Source organism: Haliotis rufescens, unplaced genomic scaffold (genome assembly GCF_023055435.1).
Source record: "Haliotis rufescens isolate VD_foot unplaced genomic scaffold, xgHalRufe1.0.p SCAF_5, whole genome shotgun sequence".
Lineage (NCBI taxonomy): Eukaryota > Metazoa > Mollusca > Gastropoda > Lepetellida > Haliotidae > Haliotis > Haliotis rufescens.
In genome coordinates, this window is record NW_025964223.1 from 22022913 (window position 1) to 22047978 (window position 25066).

Genomic DNA, 25066 nt, shown 5'->3' on the forward strand with positions numbered 1-25066 from the left:
CATGCTGGATGCCCTGGAACAAACAGAAGTACCCCACCCCCACCCCCACCCCCACCCCCCACCCCCTCATGGTTGCTCCCCTAGACAGTTGTAGTGTAAAGATTGTGAACAAGCTTCATCCTGAGAGCAACATTGACTGGATCCTATACTGAATATCTACAGTCTTGCCAGTCAAAGCATATCACAGTTCTTCATGACTCAGACACAGAAGTGGCAACTTTTGACATGACTGACATTAGGAGGATATGTTGGCACCTTTGTTGTAAACAAAATTGAAATAGACAGCCCTACAGTGTAACACTGTAATCTGTACCATACCGTTCTCACTGAAGGAACGAATTCATGTACTAGTGCATTATTGGTACAGAGTAATGTCCATTGTATACAGTGGAATCTGTCTAATCTAGACTCTGACTATCAGTCGCTTTTAGCAATATTCCAGCAATATCACGGCAGGGGACACCAGAAATGGGCTTCACACATTGTACCCATGTCAGGAATCGAACCCGGGTCCTCGGCGTGACACGCGATCGCTTTGACCACTATGCTACCCGACCGCCCCCCTCATCAATAGACGATGTGTTTACAATGTAGACTGATACCCAGGATGTCCTAGATTCAGCAGTAAACATTCACCAAAAAACTATTTAGTACAGTATTTTCCATAATGGTACTAATATTAAAGCTTCCACACTGAACTGCCACTTGAATCAGTCCAGCTGATTGAACCATACAAGTCCGACCCTCAACCTTGACAGAAAAATCTTCTTGTAAAATCTTAATCTCTTTCGGACTCGAGACTTGGTCTCACACTGGTTTTGGGAGATTCTGACCTATCCTCATTCCTAACGGTAATACCAGTAATCGCCCAGAAAGAGGGGTGTCCAGACTGACAAGGTTTCATTGTATATTAAAAATATTTTTGGATAATAAACGTTTTGACATCAATTTAAAAATAACAAGTTACAGACATATGACATACACAGAACATAAAATAACTACAAGGTTGAGCGTGAGTATAAAAAGTGTAAAAATAAACAATGCATGTCATCATGAGTCATTTTAAACATTTCATACTTTTATGGAATAAATCGCACAGTACGAGGCCACTTGTGATGGGGGTTATTAGAAGTTTTCCTTGTTATAGAAGAATCTTGTTCCATTGTTGTCAGAAGAGTATTTATTGCAGAGCTTGTGAAGCTGTGTAGATAGTTCCTTCGGTCCACAGAAGAACACTCCCACGCTCACCCTGCAGTAGATGGTAACACATGGTCAACACAAGGAATAAGACAACACTTTTGTAGTGTATGTGTCCGACTGACCGTCGTCCAAAGCAACAATCAGAAAATAAAACAAATAGTTAATATTCATTAATATTTGCACTACCATCTACAGGTATTGATTAATAAGCAAAACAAAATGTAACTTAACTTTTAATTAATATTTAATAAAATGAATTTTTTACGCAGCAAGTAGTGAGACAGCAAATAGTGGACTGGTCGCAAACCTTACGTCTGAATCCTACATGAGTCAGAATCTATAACTACCATATATCACCATCAGTAATACCCCTCAATCATAATGCAACCGCCTGAAGAAGTTCGAAATCAATGCTAAATGAAATAGCCCCAAAGGTACCAGTTTTACCAACCCAGGATGTTGCTGTGCTAGAGATGCGAATACCCGGTCCCATTGGGGGCGGCCATAATGAGTCTTCTGACTCAGTCCTGTCACAGGGTCAAGGCCATTGTCGTCATCATGGATCATAATGTTCTTCGCCTGGAGATAAAACATGTTTAAGTGAGTGTTTGTTGAAACTTGTAGATTTGCAAATAGGTGGATCAGAGAACTCATCTCCCACAGATAATGCTTTTTGTGGGGGAGAATCAAGATCAGAAAAATTTGTAGGCGATGTGAAATGGGATTTAATGTCAATATTATTTCACTTATATAGCAACGTGTATGCATGTGTGGCTGCTTGTACTAGTCTGGAGTAACGATGATTTTACAGTACTAGCTGGGTGAGTTACCATGCCACAGTTTAACATGGATACCCCACTCACGATATACTGACTCCAACCAGTCCTTGTTTTATCCTCTTAATACATCAGGCAGCACAACCTTTTTGAATTTTAGGATATGTATATGTATATATTTATATATATATATGCTTGTGTACATGCGTATATCATGGTATGCCCATGTGTCAGTGTCTACATTTCCATATTATTCCACTGAAACCACTGATTTGAGGTTTGAGATCTCTCTTTGAGAATATAATATATGTGTGTGTGTATGAGAGTGCTTGTGGCGTCCCTGTGTGAGAGCGTGTAAATGGTGTTTGTATGAGAAGTGTGAATGGCTGTTGTGTTCCATCATGTGATACATATATGCAGTAAATCATTTATTATCACTGGTAATATCAATCATCACATTACAAATGATGTGCAAACAGTTAATGTATTAATATGCATTATATAGTGTACAATGTATTCTGAACCCTGAATAAAAAAATTATACATCAGGCAGGGTAACAATAAGTTCCATCGTTTAACATCTCCTGGTATGACAGTCAGGGGACTGAACCACAGACCTTCTATTCTAGAGGCAGGAGCTCTATCCCCTAGACCACAGAGGCAGATAGAAACTTGTGATCTACAGAATAACAAGTCACAAACATGAAGTGGACAAGGGTCTTATTGTCTTTCAATATATATGATACCTGGTCAAAATCTGCTGCCATATCACAAGGGAGTTCAAGAAGGACTGCATGTGGGAGACTGAGTCTTGGGTTATGATCGCAAGCCCTGTAACAGTGTATGAGAGTGGCTTCATGCCACACGATTGAAGCACTATCATAAGGGGGTACAAGAATGGGCTTCGCACATGCAGTTAATCAAACATATGTGTTCTGTTATCTTCCCGAGGCAAGAGAGTTAACTGACTTTAAAAGTCCAGTTTCCACCCTTGCCGAACTAGGCTGGTATTATGGAGTTACATTTTGGCTGGATTAACAAGTCTGTGCATAGTCAAATCAAATTCACACACCGAATGCGGAAACTGTCGTGCAGATTTCGGTCGATTGCAGGATTTGCAAAGCATGTGCACCGCCAACTCGTTGTCAGCAGATATTTTCCAAATCTTTTCATGTTTTTAATCAAGGTGCTCACGTGATTTGATGCATTTCACGATGTAAGACCTGTTTTATCACAATATAGATCTTGATTATCGATCAGATCGTTTTGACTGGGCGCCACCATTTTGTGTGAAGCAAACGCAAGTGATAGGAGTGGTGGAATCTGATTGTCCATAGGAGAGGCTTAGAAGGGACATAACTGGTAATAGCCACTGGTGGCACTACGATCGAGCCCAGGAATTCCAGTCTAGTTCGGCAAGGGTGGAAACTGGAATTTTATAGTCAGTTAACTCTCCTGCCTTGGGAAGATGGTGTTCTGTGTGGTGAGCCAGCATCCTATAACTACCTACCTGGTTCGAGTCCCAGCCTCGGGTCAGGTAGATGTTGTGAGACAGGAAGTTGGCATTGCCACGTTCGTACGTCTGCTGCTCTATAGATTTGAGGAGATCCTGGAACCACTCGAAGGCGTGAGTGTCGGGACACACCCAGAAGAAGTGCACCTTTTTCAGCGACATCTCTGTGTTGACATCACAGTACTTGTACCTGAATCCCAATAATCAATCGATTTTGAAAATAATTTAGTAGAGTGATTAAGCCAGTAGGGCTTGGCATTAGTTTAACAATGTGTAGCAATATCAAGAGATACAAAGATCTGACTTACAAATGAGTCAATGTTGGGGCAAATGTTGTCTTCAATATATTTTTGCATTTATTGAGGTCTAAACATAAACAAGAGTAATCAGGGATTACATATACACCCAGTCTGGTGCAATTCAGAAATGGAGTTTGGCTACTTATACCCCACTTTTGGTACATTGCCATTGGATACCTTCAGTTCAGTGAAGAAAACATAATGCTGTTCAGTGCTTTTCAAAATCTCAAATCATTAAAAGGCTTCAGTTCACCAGTAGACTGATCTGAAGAGCAAGTTTCACAACGGCTTTGGAGTTCAGCTCCGGAAACGAGCACTTCCCTCATTTCAGTAAAGCCCAACTTGTCATGAAAACATAAAAAAAATCAACAACAAAAATCCCAAATCATCAAAAGGCACCAGTTCACCACTAGACTGATCTATACAGCAAGTTTTAACAAGAAATATATTTTAAGGTTTTGGAGTTCTTCTCCAGAAATGGAAAACAGACGGCTGACAGTCGGACAAACATGGTGATTGCTATATCCCCATGTTCCAAACTGGGGGGATAAGATGTGTGTGAGCATTTTATGTCACCATTTTTTAAGTTTATACCTCCATAAATGCACACAACACACACAGGACCAAACATATTGACAACCAATCCCTATTTCCGTAGGCTCGTACAAGAACAGGACAGTGATGGAACATCTGCCCATGGGTAACAAGGGTGATTGAAAGACAAGTGACAGTACCATATATTCTTCAAAACAGCTGCAAATGGTGTGACTCCTATCCCTGCACCGATCAGCACTGCCACCTCATAGCGGAAAAAGTCCTTCAAAGAATAGACACACATTCAGCTGTCTGAACAGACTTCAAATGTCAGTCAAATGGTTGTGAGCCTGCCAACAATTTATCAAAATAAATACTACCTTTGTTCATTTTGAGTGAGTGTTTTTAACAGTATTTCAGTTATATCATGGCATGGTGGCTGAATGTGGCAGTATTGCCAAATTGACAATGTTTATCACTGAAACCCACAAGCAGAGGTATGGTGCTAGATTTGAACCCCAAACCAGTGTATTCGGGGACAGCAAAGGGAGACAACACCTTACACAGGCAATCTGCGCCCTTATACAGCCATAATAATGATGTTGATGATCTATGGTGAAAGTTAGGGCTTACCTCCGTGGCAGTTCCAAAGGGGCCATCCACAGCTAACCTGGTGGGTAGAGGAAGGAACACTAGAATCATCTAGCCTAACTATGCAAGCTTAATACATGTGTTCATAGACTTCTCTATTTCCCCTATTGCCATAGACTTGCTGACTTTCTGGCGTTACGACATGGACTTTCACAAACACTATAATATCCCTATAGCATGTGTATTACTGGTATCAGTTATACAGATCCGAGAACGATACAGAAGGCAATAGGCCATAATATAGTAGGTATCTTCTGAGTGAGTGAGTGAGTGAGTGAGTGTGTGAGTGAGTGAGTGAGTGAGTGAGTGAGTGAGTGTGTGAGTGAGTGAGTGAGTGAGTGTGTGAGTGAGTGAGTGAGTGAGTGAGTGAGTGAGCGAGTGAGCCTATCTGGGCATCTTCCACACCCTAAATGACACCGGCCCTTCTGAGTGAGTGAGTGAGTCTACCTGGGCACAGTGAGTGAGTGAGTGAGTGAGTGAGTGAGTGAGTGAGTGAGTGAGCGAGCGAGCCTATCTGGGCATCTTCCACACCCTAAATGACACCGGCCCTTCTGAGTGAGTGAGTGAGTCTACCTGGGCATAGTGAGTGAGTGAGTGAGTGAGTGAGTGAGTGAGTGAGTGAGTGAGTGAGTGAGCGAGCGAGCGAGTGAGCCTATCTGGGCATCTTCCACACCCTAAATGACACCGGCCCTTCTGAGTGAGTGAGTGAGTCTACCTGGGCATAGTGAGTGAGTGAGTGAGTGAGTGAGTGAGTGAGTGAGTGAGTGAGTGAGCCTATCTGGGCATCTTCCACACCCTAAATGACACCGGCCCTTCTGAGTGAGTGAGTGAGTCTACCTGGGCATAGTGAGTTAGTGAGTGAGTGAGTGGGTGAGTGAGTGAGTGAGTGAGTGAGTGAGTGAGTGAGTGAGTGAGTGAGTGAGTGAGTGAGTGAGTGAGTGAGTGAGTGAGTGAGTGAGTGAGTGAGTGAGTGAGTGAGTGAGTGAGTGAGTGAGTGAGTGAGTGAGCTTATCTGGGCATCTTCCACACCCTAAACGACACCGGCCCTTCAGAGTGAGTGAGTGAGTCTACCTGGGCAGAGTGAGTGAGTGAGTGAGTGAGTGAGTGGGTGGGTGGGTGGGTGAGTGAGTGAGTGAGTGAGTGAGTGAGTGAGTGAGTGAGTGAGTGAGTGAGTGAGTGAGTGAGTGAGTGAGTGAGTGAGTGAGCGAGCCTATCTGGGCATCTTCCACACCCTAAATGACACCGGCCCTTCTGAGTGAGTGAGTGAGTCTACCTGGGCATAGTGAGTGAGAGTGAGTGAGTGGGTGGGTGGGTGAGTGAGTGGGTGGGTGAGTGAGTGAGTGAGTGAGTGAGTGAGTGAGTGAGTGAGTGAGTGAGTGAGTGAGTGAGTGAGTGAGCGAGCCTATCTGGGCATCTTCAACACCCTAAATGACACCGGCCCTTCTGAGTGAGTGAGTGAGTCTACCTGGGCATAGTTAGTGAGTGAGTGAGTGATCGAGTGATCGAGTGAGTCTACCTGGGCATAGTGAGTGAGTGAGTGAGTGAGTGAGTGAGTGAGTGAGCGAGTGAGCCTACCTGGGCATCTTCCACGCCTCCTGGAACTCCCCCTCATCAACATGGCAGGCTTTGGCCAGCTTCTCCGTCCAGTCCCCTACACTTCGGACGTGCACGGACAGGAAGTCTTCGTTTGGAGACTGAGGAGACAACAGAACATTATAACGCTATAACTGGTGCAATGGGATTAAACCTGAAGTAATGCTCATTTCCAGGAATGTGTTTGAATACTATTGTCTTAGCACTATGACTGTCATAATCAATATTCAAACATGGGAGTTACTATTGTCTTAATGCTAAGCTTCGTTTGTTTGTTTGTTTGTTGCTTAATGCCACACTCTGCAATATAACAGCTATATGACGGCAGCCTGTAAATAATCAAGTCTGGTCCAGACAATCCAGTGATCAACATCATGAGCATCAATCTATCTACGTTGACATGCATCAACCAAGTCACCGAGTCTGACCATCTTACTGCTAAGATCACTATGTGGAACGGGACCAAGTAGGGGTATGGTGCTGACCAAGGATCATAATCAAGGTGAATCTGGGATTCATTCAAACAATCAGCAGATCCTGGCATGACAAAGGGATGCAACTCTGCACTGTAAATTGTGTCACTTTAGACCATTGGAGGGAGGGAGGGGGGGGGGGGGGGGATAAGATTATTCATTTCTTATTCAAGTTAACTTTCACAAGGAAAAATGTTTTCTGGCTACGGCACTGAGACGTCACAAGTTTATACCTGTTCAATGATGAGTTACATATCTGTTATGTAGGCGAGAATATGACAACTTGGTACAATAAGGTCATGAGAGTAATGGATGCACTGGTAATCTCATGGTGGTGGGTAAAAGTTATTCAGGTGTCAATAACCTGGGGACCTAACAATCTGAAGCCCTATATTCCAGATAAAGATGCTACCTACGGAAGTGAGGGTGAAGGGGTGCCACTCCAGCCGGGAGATGGACGAGCACTGCAGGAACACATACTGCCCCGGAAGCGCGGAGAAGCCTTTCTTCATCATCTGTAGCTCAAACACATTGGACTGATGTTTCACGACCTGAAAACGCAAACAGTCTATGGTCGGATCATAACAGTTTTAGGTCGCTTGGGGTGATGGTCTGATCACAATACATATTAAATTGAAAAAAAGAAGTTTTTGCAGGAGTGTCTACAAAGGCAGACGGTGCCTTGCACTCAGCAATATCCCAGCTATATGACGGCGGTCTGTAAAGAATTGAGTCTGGACCAGACAATCCAGTGATTGACATCACTGGGATACGATGACATGCATCAACCAAGTCAGCGAGCCTGACCATCGATCCCGTAAGTCGCCTCTTACGACAAGCATAGTGGCCTTTTATGCAGGCATGGGTTGCTGAAGACCTATTCTACCCCTGATCTTCACGGATAAATATTGGCTAGGTGCTGTAGAGGATAAAAAGAATAGATTTATGCATGAACATGATGCCATCTCACCTTTGTTATAACAACAGTCTTCAAACTACGACAAAAGCGTATAACCCTCTCTATGATGTACAGCACAACAGGAGCCAACACCCATATCCAGGTCTGAAAGTGAGTGAGTGAGTTTGATTTAACGCCATTTTGAATCGTGTTTCAGTTCTGGCATCCTTAATGATGGTGGAAACCCCAAAAGATTGCCGTATTTGTATACATCACATAACAGCAAGGGAAGTACAGCGTTAACATCAAAACAAAGTATCAAAGTGTTTAAGAAGCTTGGATCACTGAAACAAGAGGCTCAGAAGGAGGCTGTACAGTGACTTCTGAGCTATCTGCTTGTGAAAGTTTTAAGGGCACAGGTATGAACAGGGCAAGGATCATAATCAGGGTGATACTGGAATTCGATTGCACAATTAGCAGATCCTGGCACAGCTAAGGGACACAACTCTCTAGTGATTTGTACCCTCTTAGACCCTATTGCAGATTCAAAATACTATTGATGTATTTGATGAGAGTTCCACAAGACCAAAACCTACCTTTGGTGGTGAGCCTGAAAACTGTGGAATGGGGCACTCCCCACTGCCCCACTTGTCATACCTCTTGTAACACTTGGCAGGATCATGGATGGCTGTGTTGGTCTGGCCCCGGATTATTCCCCTGGAGATACAGAACACAAACAATCAGTACAGATTGTGATGGTCTTATTGACTTCTGGAACTTCTGTTTAGGAGGTTCAACTTTCTGGTGAGTCAAAAGCACATGTCTGGTTTATAGCCATGTTTAATCAACTAAAGGGGAATAACTCCCAATGATCTACAGTACAGTGCTGGTACAACAATTAGCTATAATAACTGTGTACATAGCACTCTGGTTGAACATGCTATAATGTAAACACATTAGATATATTGACTTACTGCTACACAGGTCATTACAGTGTACATCCTTGATTATTCAGGGTATTATATCTCCATTCCAGTTTGATCAATACCCTGGATCTATTCGCCATCAAAGCTTCATTAAGAAGTGATGTAGCCAGTGTTGGTACCTGTATATTAACATGAGTACACATATCTATATTAAGCATGGAAAACCCTGGGTACCCATAAGGCCTAGCAGCTACCCAGCAAGCCTCTGTACCCTGCCAGAACCAGCCTGGCATTAAAACACATGAGTAACTTCAAATCCTCATTGGACAATGTTTTCAGAATGAATGAATGCTGTCAATAGCACAACAACCAACCAGCTCCATTGCTCTTATCACTAATTTCGCACATCATTTCTCTTGCTAATCAGCTTGAAATCAACAACCAATCAAAATGCCTTCTGAATGAGAGTTCTACATAAAAAATTGTGTCCTCGTCCATGCAAGCTTTGATATACCATATTTTCTTAAGTATAGTGCGCAACCCCCCTCTAGCGGATTCAATATTTTGGAAAAAAAGAAATTTGAATGTTATGCGCAGAAAAAATTTACACCGTACCCCTTCAGCGAAGTCCGGCAAACGAACGGGTGATGAGAAAACTTTGTCAGTACAAATTCGAAATTTGAGATAAAAAATCACCAGACATGTTGATTTACCATTTAAATGGTATATTTTGTTCTACTAGGCATTGTTTTATATCCAGGGATTAAGATTACGTTGTGTATTTTCTCATAAACTAAGCCGGACACAGCAATCAGCTGTACACATGTTTTCTTGGAATCTACCGGTGATTTGGTCAAGACACACCCAATGATATAACTTTACAGCATTTTAATGCAAGGATCGGCAAAAATTGTATTTGAAACTATTTTTTTATCAGGAATAATATATTCCAATATCTTGTTAATTTAGATGCAGCTTTTACTAAACATATTTAAAATAATAATAACCCTAAGCGAAGCAGCTGATCGCTATTGCCGGGTATTATTTTTTACATGGAACCAGTCTGACCGGGGTATCTAATTCTTCAAGAAGACAGGGAAACATTATCCCGATGGAAATTTAGTTTACACCTCACAAATGTCTGAGCATCTGTCACAGAAACTGATAAACTTGGCTTAGACGATCCTACAAGGAGACGAACGTCCTAATCCACGGAAGGCGAGACATCAGCAAATCCACTGAGTGGAAAGGGTAGTGTTCCTTCCTGAACCGAGGGATCTGAATAGAAGGTCGTAAAGCCAGCATCCGGAGATCAAGCCACATTGGCGACTAACTGGTCCCAGGGGAGGAGAACATCCCAGAATCCGGGACCCTGTGTTCCAGCATGGGGGAGCCACCTTGCCCAGGCGAAGCGAAGGGGAGATGATCGACTAGCCAAGCAGGCATATCTGCAGGTGTAAGCTTCCCGTCTGGGGGTGACTCAGTATCATCCGAGTGGCGGCGATGATCAGGGAAGGTGGCAGACTGGCATTGTTTGACAGGAGAGGAAGACTGATCCCGGTGCTGAACGTCTGAAGAACAGGGAACAACCGAGGACCTGAGGACCCGAGGACCCGAGGCACCAAGTGCCAAGTCGCCAGAGGGAGAGGAGGTGATGCTCTGAGCAGGCGAACAGACCTGGTGGCAGTGATCAGAAGCATGAGACAATGCTACGGCCTAGCAACTTTTCAGCAATAGTTGGCAATGTCCAGGCAACAACTGGCGACATTCCAGTGACATTTGGTGACCTTCCAGCATCAACTGGCGATGACGCTTGGTGAAGTCATATTGGAAATTGTTAGGTGTACGGGAGCCTGCAGACCAGCGGGAAGAAGTGTCCGATGAAGCCCAGCAGTGACGATCCAGTGCCAGACAGGAGCTGGCCACATCCGTGCCAACAGGCAGCCAAACCAGGTCGTCAGGTTGATGCTGAAGCAGTTGTTCCTAAAGAGCATGGATGGATGCTGGATTCAAAACTGGGGTGGAAGACCAGGAGGCATCAGCATCGGCATTGACATAGAGGAGGTCTCCCAGGTCACAGCAGGAGGCAAGGGGATTGAATCTGATGGTGGCGGAGAGGTCAGCAACTGCTGAGGACCTGGCATCATCTTCAGTTTTGCAAGTTGTTTTGGGCACCAAGCAAGAGCCCTTCTGTAAGATGCAAACCGATGGCAAACAGAGCATTGACTGGCAAAGAACACGCAGGGCCAAGATGATGTGGGTCTTTCCACAGCTTGGGTCTGTTACACAAAGGACTACACATAGAATATATTCTGCCAAAAATGTAAACAGCGTATAAGATTACCAGTATCAAATGTTAAAACATAACAAGTTACTGGAAAAAAAAGTGAACCACGCACCCAAACACAACCACAGTTTGGAGAGTGCCTGGCAGACCTAAATATTGGGAAATATGTCAACAGAAAGTCACTTACAAGCAAATAAATGAGAGATTCACAAAATAGTTTATAAAATGATAACAAAAATGACATTAACCCTACCACTCGTAAGACGAGACGTGTCAAAAGCAAGATGGCGACCAAGGCGCGAAACGTTCTAAGTTACGCGGTTGTCGTAAACATAGAATTAAACAAGAAATGTACCTAAAATAAGTGGAATCATATATAAGGGAAAGGATATATGGATGAAACACCACCAGATAATGTCCAAAACTTATGAAAATCTAAGCTTAGATGACATTTCCAAATCACGTCTGTCGTAAGGCAGACAGAGAAGAATATGAGGGATTTCACGCCAAGGTGGATAACTTGTGGGTATCGGGGCACGGGCCATAGTCTGCTTCATACTGTGTTCCAGGACTGTCTGTTTGTGAAAGGTAGGGAAGCTAAAGCATTATGCAACATCAGGTAATGTAAAACCATGAATTATCCAAACAAAATTTCCTAAACTCTATGACCATTTTCTTTATTTCCTTGACATGCAATTATCCTTACACATAAATATAAAAGAAGAAATTTAATTTCTGTACTCTACTTCTGAATTATTTATAAGAAATACAAGTGCAGCGTCATCCACAAATTTTACAGCAAAACAACAAAACGTTCAAAATTGTACAAATTGAATAAAATGGGCGAGATAACAACCTTAAGGGTCCCCTGTAGAAGTGTAAATAAGAGATGAGCAGTTGCCACTTGCAATGACAAACTGTGGCCTGTTTACAATAACAGATTTCTGTGGTGATATATCAACGAAGGTTGAAACAAACATCTGTCTTCAATCAATGACCTGAGAGAGGCAGACGAAGGTTGAAGGCGAGATAACAACCTTAAGGGTCCCCTGTAGAAGTGTAAATAAGATATAAGCAGGTGCCACTTGCAGTGACAAACTGTGGCCTGTTTACAATAACAGATTTCACCCATTTGACAATATTTGAGTAAACACCCATGTTAAGCTTTTGCATAAGTTAGTGAGGCTGTATGGTATTGAGAGCGGATTTACCATTATCCATATGGCTTTAGATTTTCAGGAGTGTCTGTGTTGTGTCCTGTTGGGTCTAAATGCAAATTGCAAAGAGTCCAGAATATGCGTTAGAACTAGAAACAATTTCTTTTTCGGTGAGCTAAGACAGGGTTTGATATTGTACTTAATCCCATCGATCAAAACTGAAAATGACTTACTGTAATCCATGGACAACAAGGCCGATGTAGAATATTACAAACAGGTGATGTGTGAACCAAAAGACTTCAAAATAGGAACGTCTGAAATGTAAAATATAAGACACTTGGTTGAAATTTGCAGTGAAAAATATGAACCATTAATAGTTTAGTCTTTGAAAGGCATTTAGAAGTGATACACATAAGGAAGAGAATATATGGATGTCAGCTTCTTTATTATGAGGAACATAACTATTTGGAGTATATGTGAACTCCTTCACCTGATGAAGGAGTAAGCTTATACAAGTACTCTAAAACGTTGATTTCCTCATAATAAAGAAGTTGACATCCATAAATTCTCTTCCTCATTATAGTTTAGATCTGAAGCTGTATTCCATTGAACAACCTGAAGAGACTGTGACATATAGATATGCTTAAATCTACCGGTATCTTAGATGTTTTGCAGCAACTCTTGCTTATATAGTTTCCATCCTAAAATATTAATAACAAGGTTGTTTGGTTGAAATGTTACCAAATGATCAATACTGCTAGTATAAGACTGATGCTACTAACCTGACCACATCCGTTGAAGATGTGACAATAAGTATGAGACACAGCGTGATCACCACGCCTGACACGCCTGCCACCGTCTTGAACACCTCTTGAGTGGGGTCCTGAAGGCATTACATCACATGGATATATCACCACATAAAACACACATCACAAGAAGAATGTGAAACATCACCCTACATCCGTCTTCAATCAATGACCTGAGTGAGACAGACGAAGGTTGAAATGAACATCCGTCTTCAATCAATGACCTGAGAGAGACAGACGAAGGTTGAAACGAACATCCGTCTTCAATCAATGACCTGAGAGAGACAGACGAAGGTTGAAACGAACATCCGTCTTCAATCAATGACCTGAGTGAGACAGACGAAGGTTGAAATGAACATCCGTCTTCAATCAATGACCTGAGAGAGACAGACGAAGGTTGAAACGAACATCCGTCTTCAATCAATGACCTGAGAGAGACAGACGAAGGTTGAAACGAACATCCGTCTTCAATCAATGACCTGAGAGAGACAGACGAAGGTTGAAACGAACATCCGTCTTCAATCAATGACCTGAGAGAGACAGACGAAGGTTGAAACGAACATCCGTCTTCAATCAATGACCTGAGAGAGACAGACGAAGGTTGAAACGAACATCCGTCTTCAATCAATGACCTGAGAGAGACAGACGAAGGTTGAAACGAACATCCGTCTTCAATCAATGACCTGAGAGAGACAGACGAAGGTTGAAACGAACATCCGTCTTCAATCAATGACCTGAGAGAGACAGACAAAGGTTGAAACGAACATCCGTCTTCAATCAATGACCTGAGAGACGCAGACAAAGGTTGAAACGAACATCCGTCTTCAATCAATGACCTGAGAGACGCAGACAAAGGTTGAAACAAACATCCGTCTTCAATCAATGACCTGAGAGAGACAGACGAAGGTTGAAACAAACATCCGTCTTCAATCAATGACCTGAGAGACGCAGACGAAGGTTGAAACAAACATCCGTCTTCAATCAATGACCTGAGAGAGACAGACGAAGGTTGAAACGAACATTCGTCTTCAATCAATGACCTGAGAGAGACAGACGAAGGTTGAAACAAACATCCGTCTTCAATCAATGACCTGAGAGAGACAGACGAAGGTTGAAACAAACATCCGTCTTCAATCAATGACCTGAGAGACGCAGACGAAGGTTGAAACAAACATCCGTCTTCAATCAATGACCTGAGAGAGACAGACGAAGGTTGAAACAAACATCCGTCTTCAATCAATGACCTGAGAGAGATAGACGAAGGTTGAAATGAACATCCGTCTTCAATCAATGACCTGAGAGAGACAGACGAAGGTTGAAACAAACATCCGTCTTCAATCAATGACCCGAGCGAGTCAGGCGAAGGTTGAATGGATATTATATGTTTTCCTACAATACCTGGATGGTTTCTTGTGTAATTGTTTATTCTGCATCGTCAGCAGTAGTTCTTGTACAGTGATGTAAATCTATGCTCCATCACATAGCTACTGAGCACATTTGTAAACTATGGCTATCTGGAATACAACAAAGGAGTCCAATGTCCACAGTTTGTCAGGAATGTATACTAACGGTGCCGGGTCTCCGGATAGGGTTGACGTAGCTGCCGTTTGTTGATACGGAGAGATGAGTGATGGCCTGCACTGCAGGGTCCGGGCTGTCGTAGGCTCCAACAAGGTATTCAAAGTCAAAACAGTGTGCCACGATGTGGATAGCTGCAGGAAACAGAGTTCAAAGTAGTAAATAAAATAATTTCGTGGAAAATAGAGCCAAGTTAAAATAATTGTTGAGAACATTACACACACCACTTCTACGTTCTTCATTATCCAGATGTCACATGTAATATATTACAACTATAAGTCCAGATATACAATGAACATGTTGTTATTACCAATGTAATAATAGGGCCAATCAGAACTCGTCATTCTGACATGGAGGTATGATTAAGTATTTTATCAAGATCACGTGGGCCAATCAGATCTCGTCATTCTGAGATGCAGGTATGATTAAGTATTTTATCAAGATCATGTGGGCCAATCAGATCTCGTCATTCTGAGATGCAGGTATGATAAATGAGGATAAACTGAAGCTATGGAAGTGATTGGGTCCAGGGTATTTATCACATTGGGTAATAGTGAGTGAGTGAGTGAGTGAGTTGGGTTTAATGCCGCTTTTAACATTATTCCAGTTATATCACGGCGTGTCAGCTTAATGTGGGAGGAAAGCCCGAAGTGATGCAGGTCTCAGACGTTTACCACTTCGGTGAAACCCACAAGCACGGGTATGGTGCTGCCAAACCTAGAAACATAATTGGGGTGAACCGGGATTCGAACCCACAATCATAGGTTTCTGGCGTGCCCAAGGGACGCAAATCTGCACAGCGAATCGCAGCGCCTTAGACACCTGGGCAACCCGTGCCCCCCATCGGGTAATAGAATGGACACTGGATAATACACGATGCCTCTTATCCTGCCAAGTGACAATATGTCATGACAAAAAGTGGTATTGTAGAGCTTTATCACTGCAGCCAAATTTGCGATTTAGCTTGAACTGTTTACTAAGTGCTGTAATACACATGCAACAATCAGTGTACTGGGTACATGAATAAACTAGCATCTCAATCACAACTGGAATTTGGTCGGGACGTCACTCAACATCCATTGTGACCAACGAATCTCCACTTATACAGCCATGGAGTCACCATGTGAATTCTAAGAATATTACTACTGTTCTAAGATACACACCTGTCATTAGGCAGATCATGTAACCAAGGTAACGGTGATATGTGAGATTCTTGTCCAGCTGACGCCGAGCATTCCGGTGACAGCACTGTGAAAAACAACGATGGAAGTAAAGATCAAGTTTAAAGTAAAAGACATATTTCATTTGTAAAATACTACTTTTGAACCAGAGTAAGTACTCCCTAACAAGGAGGAAAGCCAGATGGTGCTTCCATTTGTAAAACATTCAGAGTTTAATCGGCTTGATGTCACATGAAAAGAGAGAACTATGTGTACTAAAGAACGTCAGTGAGCACGAAGTAAAGAACAATAAAAAACACCAGATGCCGCTGCAATTTGTAAAACACTCCGAGTTTAATTGGTTTGTTCTGCTGTGTATATGATAAGTGCATGCTGAGGTGTAGAATGTATTACGTCATTCCTCGTGCACCCACCATCTGAATATATATATGTACATGCATGTATAATGTATAATTTGTTTATACACCTGATTTATTTCGCTTGTTTTCATCCAGACCATTTATATTCGTGACAAAGACACTTTATGAGTTGATGCTAAAATGTATGCGTAATTAAGGGATGTATGTATCGCAGCTGTGTGAAATATATGTGATGTAATAGGCGTCTCATAACCGGCATACGAGAAACGTGATTTTGTAAACACTATGACTTCAGACAGTTGGTGCTCTGGGTTCAACGTAATACATCAACACCTCAGCATGCAGTTATCATATACACAGCAGAACAAACCAATTAAACTCGGAGTGTTTTACAAATTGCAGCGGCATCTGGTGTTTTTTATTGTTCTTTACTTCGTGCTCACTGACGTTCTTTAGTACACATAGTTCTCTCTTTTCATGTGACGTCTTTTCGTAACATTTGACTATTTTATCACATACTTTTGACCTTTATTTCATCTTCATATTTTTTATCAGCGTCTGTTTGTTTTGTATTTTGGCCTTTTTAGTAACATTTAATTCTTTATTTGTAACATTTGCCTATTATTGTCTACTATAGTCCTTCGTTATTCCAACTTTGTATATTTTTGACCGAATGGCTGCCCATAGAGGCATCTCTAAGTTGGCAATTGGTCTGATGAAGGGTACAAATGCTGATGAACATGAAGGACGTTTTCTGTTTTCAGCAACATGTATACCTGTATTTATTTATTTCTGTCAGAGAGAGTTCTCTTTATAAGGTGTTTAAAGTAGCCATTTACAATGCAGTTATCATCAAGGCAAGGGCGTTAACTGAGGGCGTTTGCTTCAAACAAAATGGTGGCGCCCAGTCAAGACAATGTGATATTGTAATAAAATGGGTCTTACCCCGTGAAGTGCATCAAATCACTTGATGTTGAGTACCTTCGTTAAAAACATGAAAATATTTGGAAAATACCTGTAGACGCCCAATTGACAACACACATGCTCTGAAAATCCTGCAATCAACCGAATTCTGCACAGCAGTCGCCATGTTTATGAACCAAATGTCAATTTCGTTACTGGATTTTGATTGGACTATGCATAGACTCATTAGTCCATCCAAAATATAACTTCATAATTAACGCCCAGGGCGTACCTTACATACTTGGGAGGCAGTGGTGGTAATAAACAAGTTGGAGTAACATGTTGTGTTTTACCTGGCCCAGTCAGTGTCAGTCATGTGATTTGGGGGTCAACATTGAAGTGTATTGTTTTGTAACATGGTATGTATTAACCAATGGAATTACTTACGGAACATGCTGCTCGAATGGATGAGATGAGATTCCTGCAGACAGGTAGGAGGATGAGAAGACAGTTGAAGTTCAAGCATGCCGCACTTGCCCGCGCCCAGCACAAGGCATCCTGGGAACAGGTTTATAACAGATATGGTACATTGTCATCAGTTATCTTGGCATATACTATATCTTTATTCTGTAAAATGATTCCTGCACCTTTATAAAAATAAGACCATGCAGGGTATTGATCATAAATAATTACAACAAATTACTGATATTTCACAATTTTCATAAAACAAAGGACTCAACATCCTTCACTGGAAATGATGACTTTTCTTTGTTTGTTGTTCAATGCTGCACTCAGCAATATTCCCGCTATATGATGGCGGTCTGTACATAATCAAGTGTAGACCAGACAATCCTGTGATTGACCATGTCGACAACAGGAGCATCGATTTATGCAATTGGGATACGATGACATGCATCAACCAAGTCAGCGAGTCTGACCACTATCCCGTTGGTCGCCTCTTATGACAATCATGGGAACCTGAAGGCCTGTTCTAACCCAGAACTTCATCAGAGTGTTGAGTATTTGTAGTGGCATGAATTTACCCAAGTCACAGAGGCAGATCCAGGATTTACCCAAGTCACAGAGGCAGATCCAGGATTTACCCAAGTCACAGAGGCAGATCCAGGATTTACCCAAGTCACAGAGGCAGATCCAGGATTTACCCAAGTCACAGAAGCAGATCCAGGATTTACCCAAGTCACAGAGGCAGATCCAGGATTTACCCAAGTCACAGAGGCAGATCCAGGATTTACCCAAGTCACAGAGGCAGATCCAGGACTTACCCAAGTCAAAGAGGCAGATCTAGGTTTTGGTTTGGTTTGTTGTTTAACGCTGCATTCAGCAATATTCCAGCTTTATGACGGCGGTCTGTAAATAATCATGTCTGGACATGACAATCCAGTGGTTAATATCATGAGCATTGATCCATGCAATTGGGATCAATGACATGCATCAACCAAGTCAGCGAGCCTGACAACTTGATCCCGTTAGTCGCCTCTTACGACAAGCAAAGTCGCCTTTTACGGCAAACATCTTCATGGGTCGGTGATATTTGCTAATATATTGGCTAGTGAACAGTCCCAATTATCACCCCTTTCTGCTTGATCAATGTACACAAGACTTATTTATTCAGGTATAATACGCACTCGTGTGTAATATTCACCCTTAATTATGGGCAATTAAATTCTGGAAAATATATCTGTCATACATAATACGCACCGACTTTTCTTTTGTATCATTTCAGGCTGTCAGCATAAACCACGAAATTTACAATCTTTCAACTCTGTTTTTTTTCCTCACCAACATTATATTCTAATAACAGACCCCTATTTCTAAGTTTGAGAGCACCCTGGGCGCTTATTACTTTGAATACGGTACACACAGTATTCATCCACACATAGATGTGCATGTACAGTACGTACATATATATAACAAGTGGTTTTCAAGAGGATGCAGATATGAGTAGACATGGTAGAAGAACGCATTGTATAATGGGTTGGGCAGGATCTAAAATTACTTTTGGATTACTTTAATAACTTTGGATAGCATTAACGACACATATAACACTGGGGTGAGCCAGTGCAAGTCTGACTGTGACTACACTACCATCTTACCCCGACCAGCAGACGAAGGTAGAAGTAGTCCAGGCTCTGCTGATAGCTGACAAATGTCCCGGCGAAGATCCCCACGTTGATGATCAGCCAGACTCCCTGCACAACAACACTACAGATCTGAATGATGGAGAACGGCTGGAGCATGCTGACATTCGACCACACTAGCTGAGTGTGTCACACGTCTTAAAGGGTCACTCCACTTGACATCATCAACTTCCACTGTAGCACAAGGCCAGATAATGTAATATGTTGTTCTCCCAGCCTTTTTCACAACTAAGTGGGTAGGGATGAGGATGTTGATTTTTAAAATTTGTAATTTCATTTTTATTTTTTTAAAGGTTTTACAGATCTATTAAGTAAATTATATAGAGAATCTCACCCGAGTGTCTTTTAATATCAAATATATCAACACGAGTTGATATAAGTGGAAAAATTACGAGGCTTGCCAAGGATTTTTGCCACTTTTATCAACGAGCGTTGATATATTTGATATCGAAAGACACGAGGGTGAGATTTTATTTATCATCCAACATCATTCTTCCAACTTTTTCAATTTGTAGACAGTAATTAGCAGTGACTTCAGTGTAAAAAGTACTGCTAAAAGCTTCAGTAGCAGAGCCATTAGTGATGTCATTTGTGACGTCATGGTAACCGGTGACGTCACAATGTTCTGCAAAGCATTGTGATGTTATTTCATTGCAGCGATATCTACAGTGTAGATATCGCTTGATCTTATCCAAGCGATATCTCCTGTGGGAGCCAGTTTTGGATGATAAATTCTAATGTTCCACATGACCTCTTTGGCCATAACCCGTTGGCTTGAGTGAGTGATTGAGTATGGATTTACGCTGATTTTAGCAATATTTCAGCAATATCACTGCGGGGCACACAAGAAATGGGCTTCACACATTGTACCCATGTGGGGAATCGAACCCAGGTCTTAGGCACGATGAACGATTGCCTTAACCACAAGTGTACCCCACCGCCCGCCTTTGGCATGAGGAGGTGGATCAGAGGGCAAGGTCACTACAATGTGGTGCTCCAACGAATCTCACTTACTATTATGGGATGGCTTGTGCAAATAGGAAATTTGAGCTGAAAATGTTGTTTCTAAACCCTGCATAATTTCTTTTCATTGATATAAGGGGCAGGGTAATTTTAGGAGCGAGTGATTCATAAGAAACTGTCTTAACTGATATAAACTGATTCCTGTGGTATCAGTCCAACAGATTCATGAGAAATGTTGTTCACCTCATGAAGAGACCTGCTTGAAGGATAACAGAACTGATTGTTTTTAGGCATATCCATATTTTGTGCATGTAGATATGATCTCTTCATATTTATGGCAAAATTAATATTTCTGAACAAACCTTCATTTTGATATTTCACTAAACCTAAAGTGTCTTATTGTTATGATAACTGGTTCAAATCCGAAAAAATAGTGTTCACTCATCAAATAGTAGTATCATAATCAAACCATTTTTACATTATAATGCCAGTCAAATTATTTTCTCATCTTTAAGACAAATCTGCCATAATTTGAAGAGAAATAAACATAAAACACTAAAAAAATATAATTTTCTAAACAATTTCTTTTGTTGACACATTTATTGAACATATTCACCAGCGTCCTTTCTTCATGTGTTCTTAGGAAAACTAACATCAACAATTACATGAATTAACCTGGACATGTACATCCTACTTCTTGGCATTTTGACATCAGTAAACAAGAAATTAATAAGTTTGGCCTACATCATGTAAATTGATGATACATTTAATAAATAATATCACTTGCACAATAAGAGCTTTATTTGTCTATTTATAAATATATTATTCCTTTGGAAAGAAATATAGACAAATGTAAAAAAATTCATAGCATTAATATGTTTGTTGATGTTTGAAAACTTGTCGGATACAGTTTGAACTTCTTAAGTCTTTAATCACGTACATAGGACATGGTGGCCAACACGGCACCAGCTGCCGGCTCTGTGACTTTAACTGAGAATGTCCCGAGTCAGCAGGAAGTCGTGATGTTTCTGGAAGTACATACTTGGTGGGGGCGGAAGTCACATGCAAAACACAAGTGTGGGGCTGGAGGGGACGTAGATGACTTGGACAGGCAGGGGGACACTGGGATGTATGTGATGGAACTGTGTGGTCCTGTTTCACTGACCATACTTACACTGTTACAGTAAGTGCTTTTCAGAAATATTTGTATGTTAGAGTCAAATTGCAATCTCAAGTGATATCTTGTCACGATCTGTCTCTGCAGATTTTCTGTAAATAATGGGACTGTATCATAAACAGAGATTTTGTTGTTTCATTATCTAAGTAACTGTCAGAATTTATCAGAATTCATGTTTCTGTTTTGCAATATAAACTGCACTGTGACAAGCTTGGACTGACAATAGCCTCTGTTATATTATAAACAGTAAAATATTTTATGTAGTTATTTATCAATTTTCATGCCATAAAAAGTAATTTGGTATAGTGGTGTTAGTTATTTTTGTTTTTAATCATTGTTTGTTTCATAATCTAAAGTACTGTCAGATACAAGTACCGGTACTTATCCATTTCTTCAGACTGGTCAAGCCTTGAACAGCACTGACATGTCAAACTATCTTAAAACTAACTGGAAAATTTGGGATGATCTCCTCCATTTAACTCACCAAAGTTGCGATTTCTTAAATAAAATTATTAGAAAAGAAATTGTTAATAAAATAAATTATGCTATCAAAATAATAGTCACCAAAACATCACAATTACTGACAGGTTCAAATTGTGAAAACAAATTCTGTAGCAATATAGAAAATATAGATAAATATTAATAATATTTATATCTATGTGATTTTCATAATCACAAACTTTTTGGACATTTTTGTGTTCTTTGGGAGGGACTTCAAGAAAACAGACAAACACAGGTGTACTGTCTAAAACACTTTGTATGAAGGGAACCATCTTTACACTGATGGATGGAAATCTCAGCTACATAAAAAACAATCTCAATCAAATCTGATCTTTTACTCAGATACGATACCTCTCAGCGTGAAGATCTTAGGAATCCTCCAACAAAAGTTATGTCAGGTGAACTATCTAACCAGCCAATCAACATTTAGGCTTCTAAATCCTTAGTTCGAGTGAGCAAAGCATTCAGATCAGAATATCTGCCTTCCGGAAACAAACTAAAACAACAATTTCTGAATTTAAATCAATGAGGCTGCACATTATAGTGTTGTGGGCATGTAATATATCCTGTTGTTTAAGTGCGTCATGGCATCTACACCCAATTTTGAACAAATCTGAATTTGTAAATCAAGGAGGTAGAGAGCATGGAAAAATGAAGCCGAATCATTTTAGAAAGCTGACATCTTACTGGATCACAGAACCCACAGTAGGACTGCAACTATTACACTATGAGGCAAATATGATACGTTTCACGAATATAGGGTAATGAATACGAATATTTATTCATGAATACAATAACAAGTCAGCAGTTGATGTACTATTTATTATATTCCGTGAAACAATAACAAAATAAATTGTTTGACATGGTTTGACCATGTTGACAGTGTTAATTATTATTATATTATACATTCATATACTGCACTTATCCAGGTACTAGTATCTGCTCAAATGTGACAATGACCAGTGACCACATTACTGTCAAATTAAATCCATAAGAGTGTTGTCTTTTTAAGAAATCTATGCATATGATAAGTTCTTATGGATATTTTTAGGTACAGGGTATGTAGATGCACATGACTGCAATGTTTTTGTTTTTTGTGTAAATATTTGATGCTAGCAACCATGAATAACGAATTCAATTCATGAATCCGAGGTGAATTGTAGCAGCCCTAACCCACACATCCTTCATTTTGATTGGACTGTCAAAGTACACTTTGGGTTCACCTGACGTAACCTCCCATGGAAAGTCCTCAGATCTTAATGAAGAAAGGTATCACTTTGAAGTAAAAGATTTATATAAGCTTTCATATATTCAGTCCCACAAGTCTTCCTAACAAATGGCTGTGATATTGCTGGAATATTGCTAATACCATACTCACTCACTCCTAATAAATGACAGATCTGCAAGCTAATGCTAGCGAACTCAATATAAATATATCATAATGTTCCTTCCAAATAAAACCATATCTTTTGAGATTATAAAATATATGTCCATTATCATCTTTCATATAGCCTAAAAACCATTTGTCATGTTCATCACCCAAACTCTACAAACATATCACAATGTGACAACTTGTTGAAACAAATCATGAGCATGAAAACCTAAAATGAGAATAAAATCTTTTCTGAAAGTCACAAACCCTGCTAACAAAACATGTTGCTCTTTCAGATCTGCTCAAAATAACCTTTGGTAATAATTAGTTTTGTTCCCACTGACCTAGTTCAACTCTCCGTGCCCTTATCTCTGTGTACATGGAGCACAGTCAGTGTGGAATGTTCATCTCAATTGTTAACAACGGCATGGTTGGCATCTGGGTGTTACTGACATACATACCTCACCTGAGTTTTACCTGTGTCCAAATGTGCATAAAAATTGAAGATCTGTGGGGATTCCAGGTAAGCCTACAGGTCCCAAGCAACCTATGCTTGTCGACAGGCGACTAAATGGATTAGGTGGTCTGGTTCAGCACCTCTTACGGCCAGCATCGGTTGTTGGGGACCTATTCTAACCCGGAATCCCCACAGGGTAATCTAATATCACAAGCATGATTCTCAGGCATATTAACCTCATTCTTACAACAAAAGTGATTTTTAAAATCAGCACATCTCTCCTTCTCCATCAAACCTTTTGGAACTATCTATGGTAGAACGACAACCAAATATTTCTCAAGAATTAAAATTATTTATTTATATATTTCTTCTTTCAAAAAGTAAAATTGACAGATTCTAGTACAATTTTCAACAGGGGTACATCTCATAGAGCATACGGTTGGTTCATTAACTTCATCAATTCATTTCTTGTTTTATTTTTACTCAGTTCATATCATAAAATCGTTGTTATCGTTATTAAAAATAGAGGTGCCGTTTTCGCCCGACTCATAGTAGCCGTTTTCGCCAAATGCGGTGCCGTTTTCGCCAGAGAAATCGGTGACGTTTTGCTGAGGTGCCGTTTTAGCCTGCACCCCATTTATACCATGAAACGTTTTAAAATATTCACAAGTATTCTCTGTAACTTAATGAAACATTGCAGTGGTGGATCCAGAGGGTGCATGCAGTCCTCCAAACCAAAGCTCTAGTTTCTTTTAACCCAATACGCCACACATATTGCGACTGCAGTGTAGACAAGCGCTGAGTTCAAACCACGAACTCAACCCAAACCACAAGCACGAATCCGATTTACCCACACGTTTCCTGACATTCACCACCAGAATTCAAACTATTTTGACACTCCCTTGTTGTACAATGCACCCAGGTAGGACGTAATTAGTAATCAACAGGTGCCTGTTCTCTGAACACGAGTCGTAATAAAACTTACCACAATAAACCATTTAGGCCCCTCATTCACCAGCCAGTCACCCATCACCAAATCGGAACAATCTTCTGTCAGCAGGCATCCGTCTGTCACTGTGAATATCTCTAGGATGTAAACAACCACCTGTTCAACACTTCCGCCCCCTGAGTTATGTCCCTTGATGTGTTAATCCTCCAAGAGTTGTCTCCCCCTGGACTTATGTGCCTTGGCTCAGCAGACGTCACGCATACAGGTGATGATTTTATTTGTGATTAATTGATACCCAGAAAATACAAGAAAAATATAGTTATGGTAACTATTTTCATTGAGAAGAAATAAATA

The 25066-nt window shown here is 40.9% G+C and overlaps 1 protein-coding gene across 1 annotated transcript; it reads right to left on the minus strand.

Moving 5' to 3' along the window:
* Positions 1–74: 74 nt before the first annotated feature.
* LOC124111932 (cytochrome b-245 heavy chain-like) lies at positions 75–24902 on the minus strand. The gene is made up of 16 exons (XM_048384074.1): positions 24749–24902; positions 19249–19344; positions 17582–17692; positions 15855–15939; positions 14683–14825; positions 13090–13190; positions 12541–12621; positions 8534–8654; positions 8010–8102; positions 7456–7590; positions 6549–6667; positions 4956–4992; positions 4523–4605; positions 3487–3679; positions 1652–1779; positions 75–1249 (listed from the first exon to the last, which is right to left on the minus strand). The coding sequence occupies exons 1-16, from the start codon at positions 24791–24793 to the stop codon at positions 1126–1128; spliced, it is 1695 nt and encodes a 564-aa protein (XP_048240031.1). The 5' UTR covers positions 24794–24902; the 3' UTR covers positions 75–1125.
* Between the last annotated feature and the right edge of the window lie 164 nt (positions 24903–25066).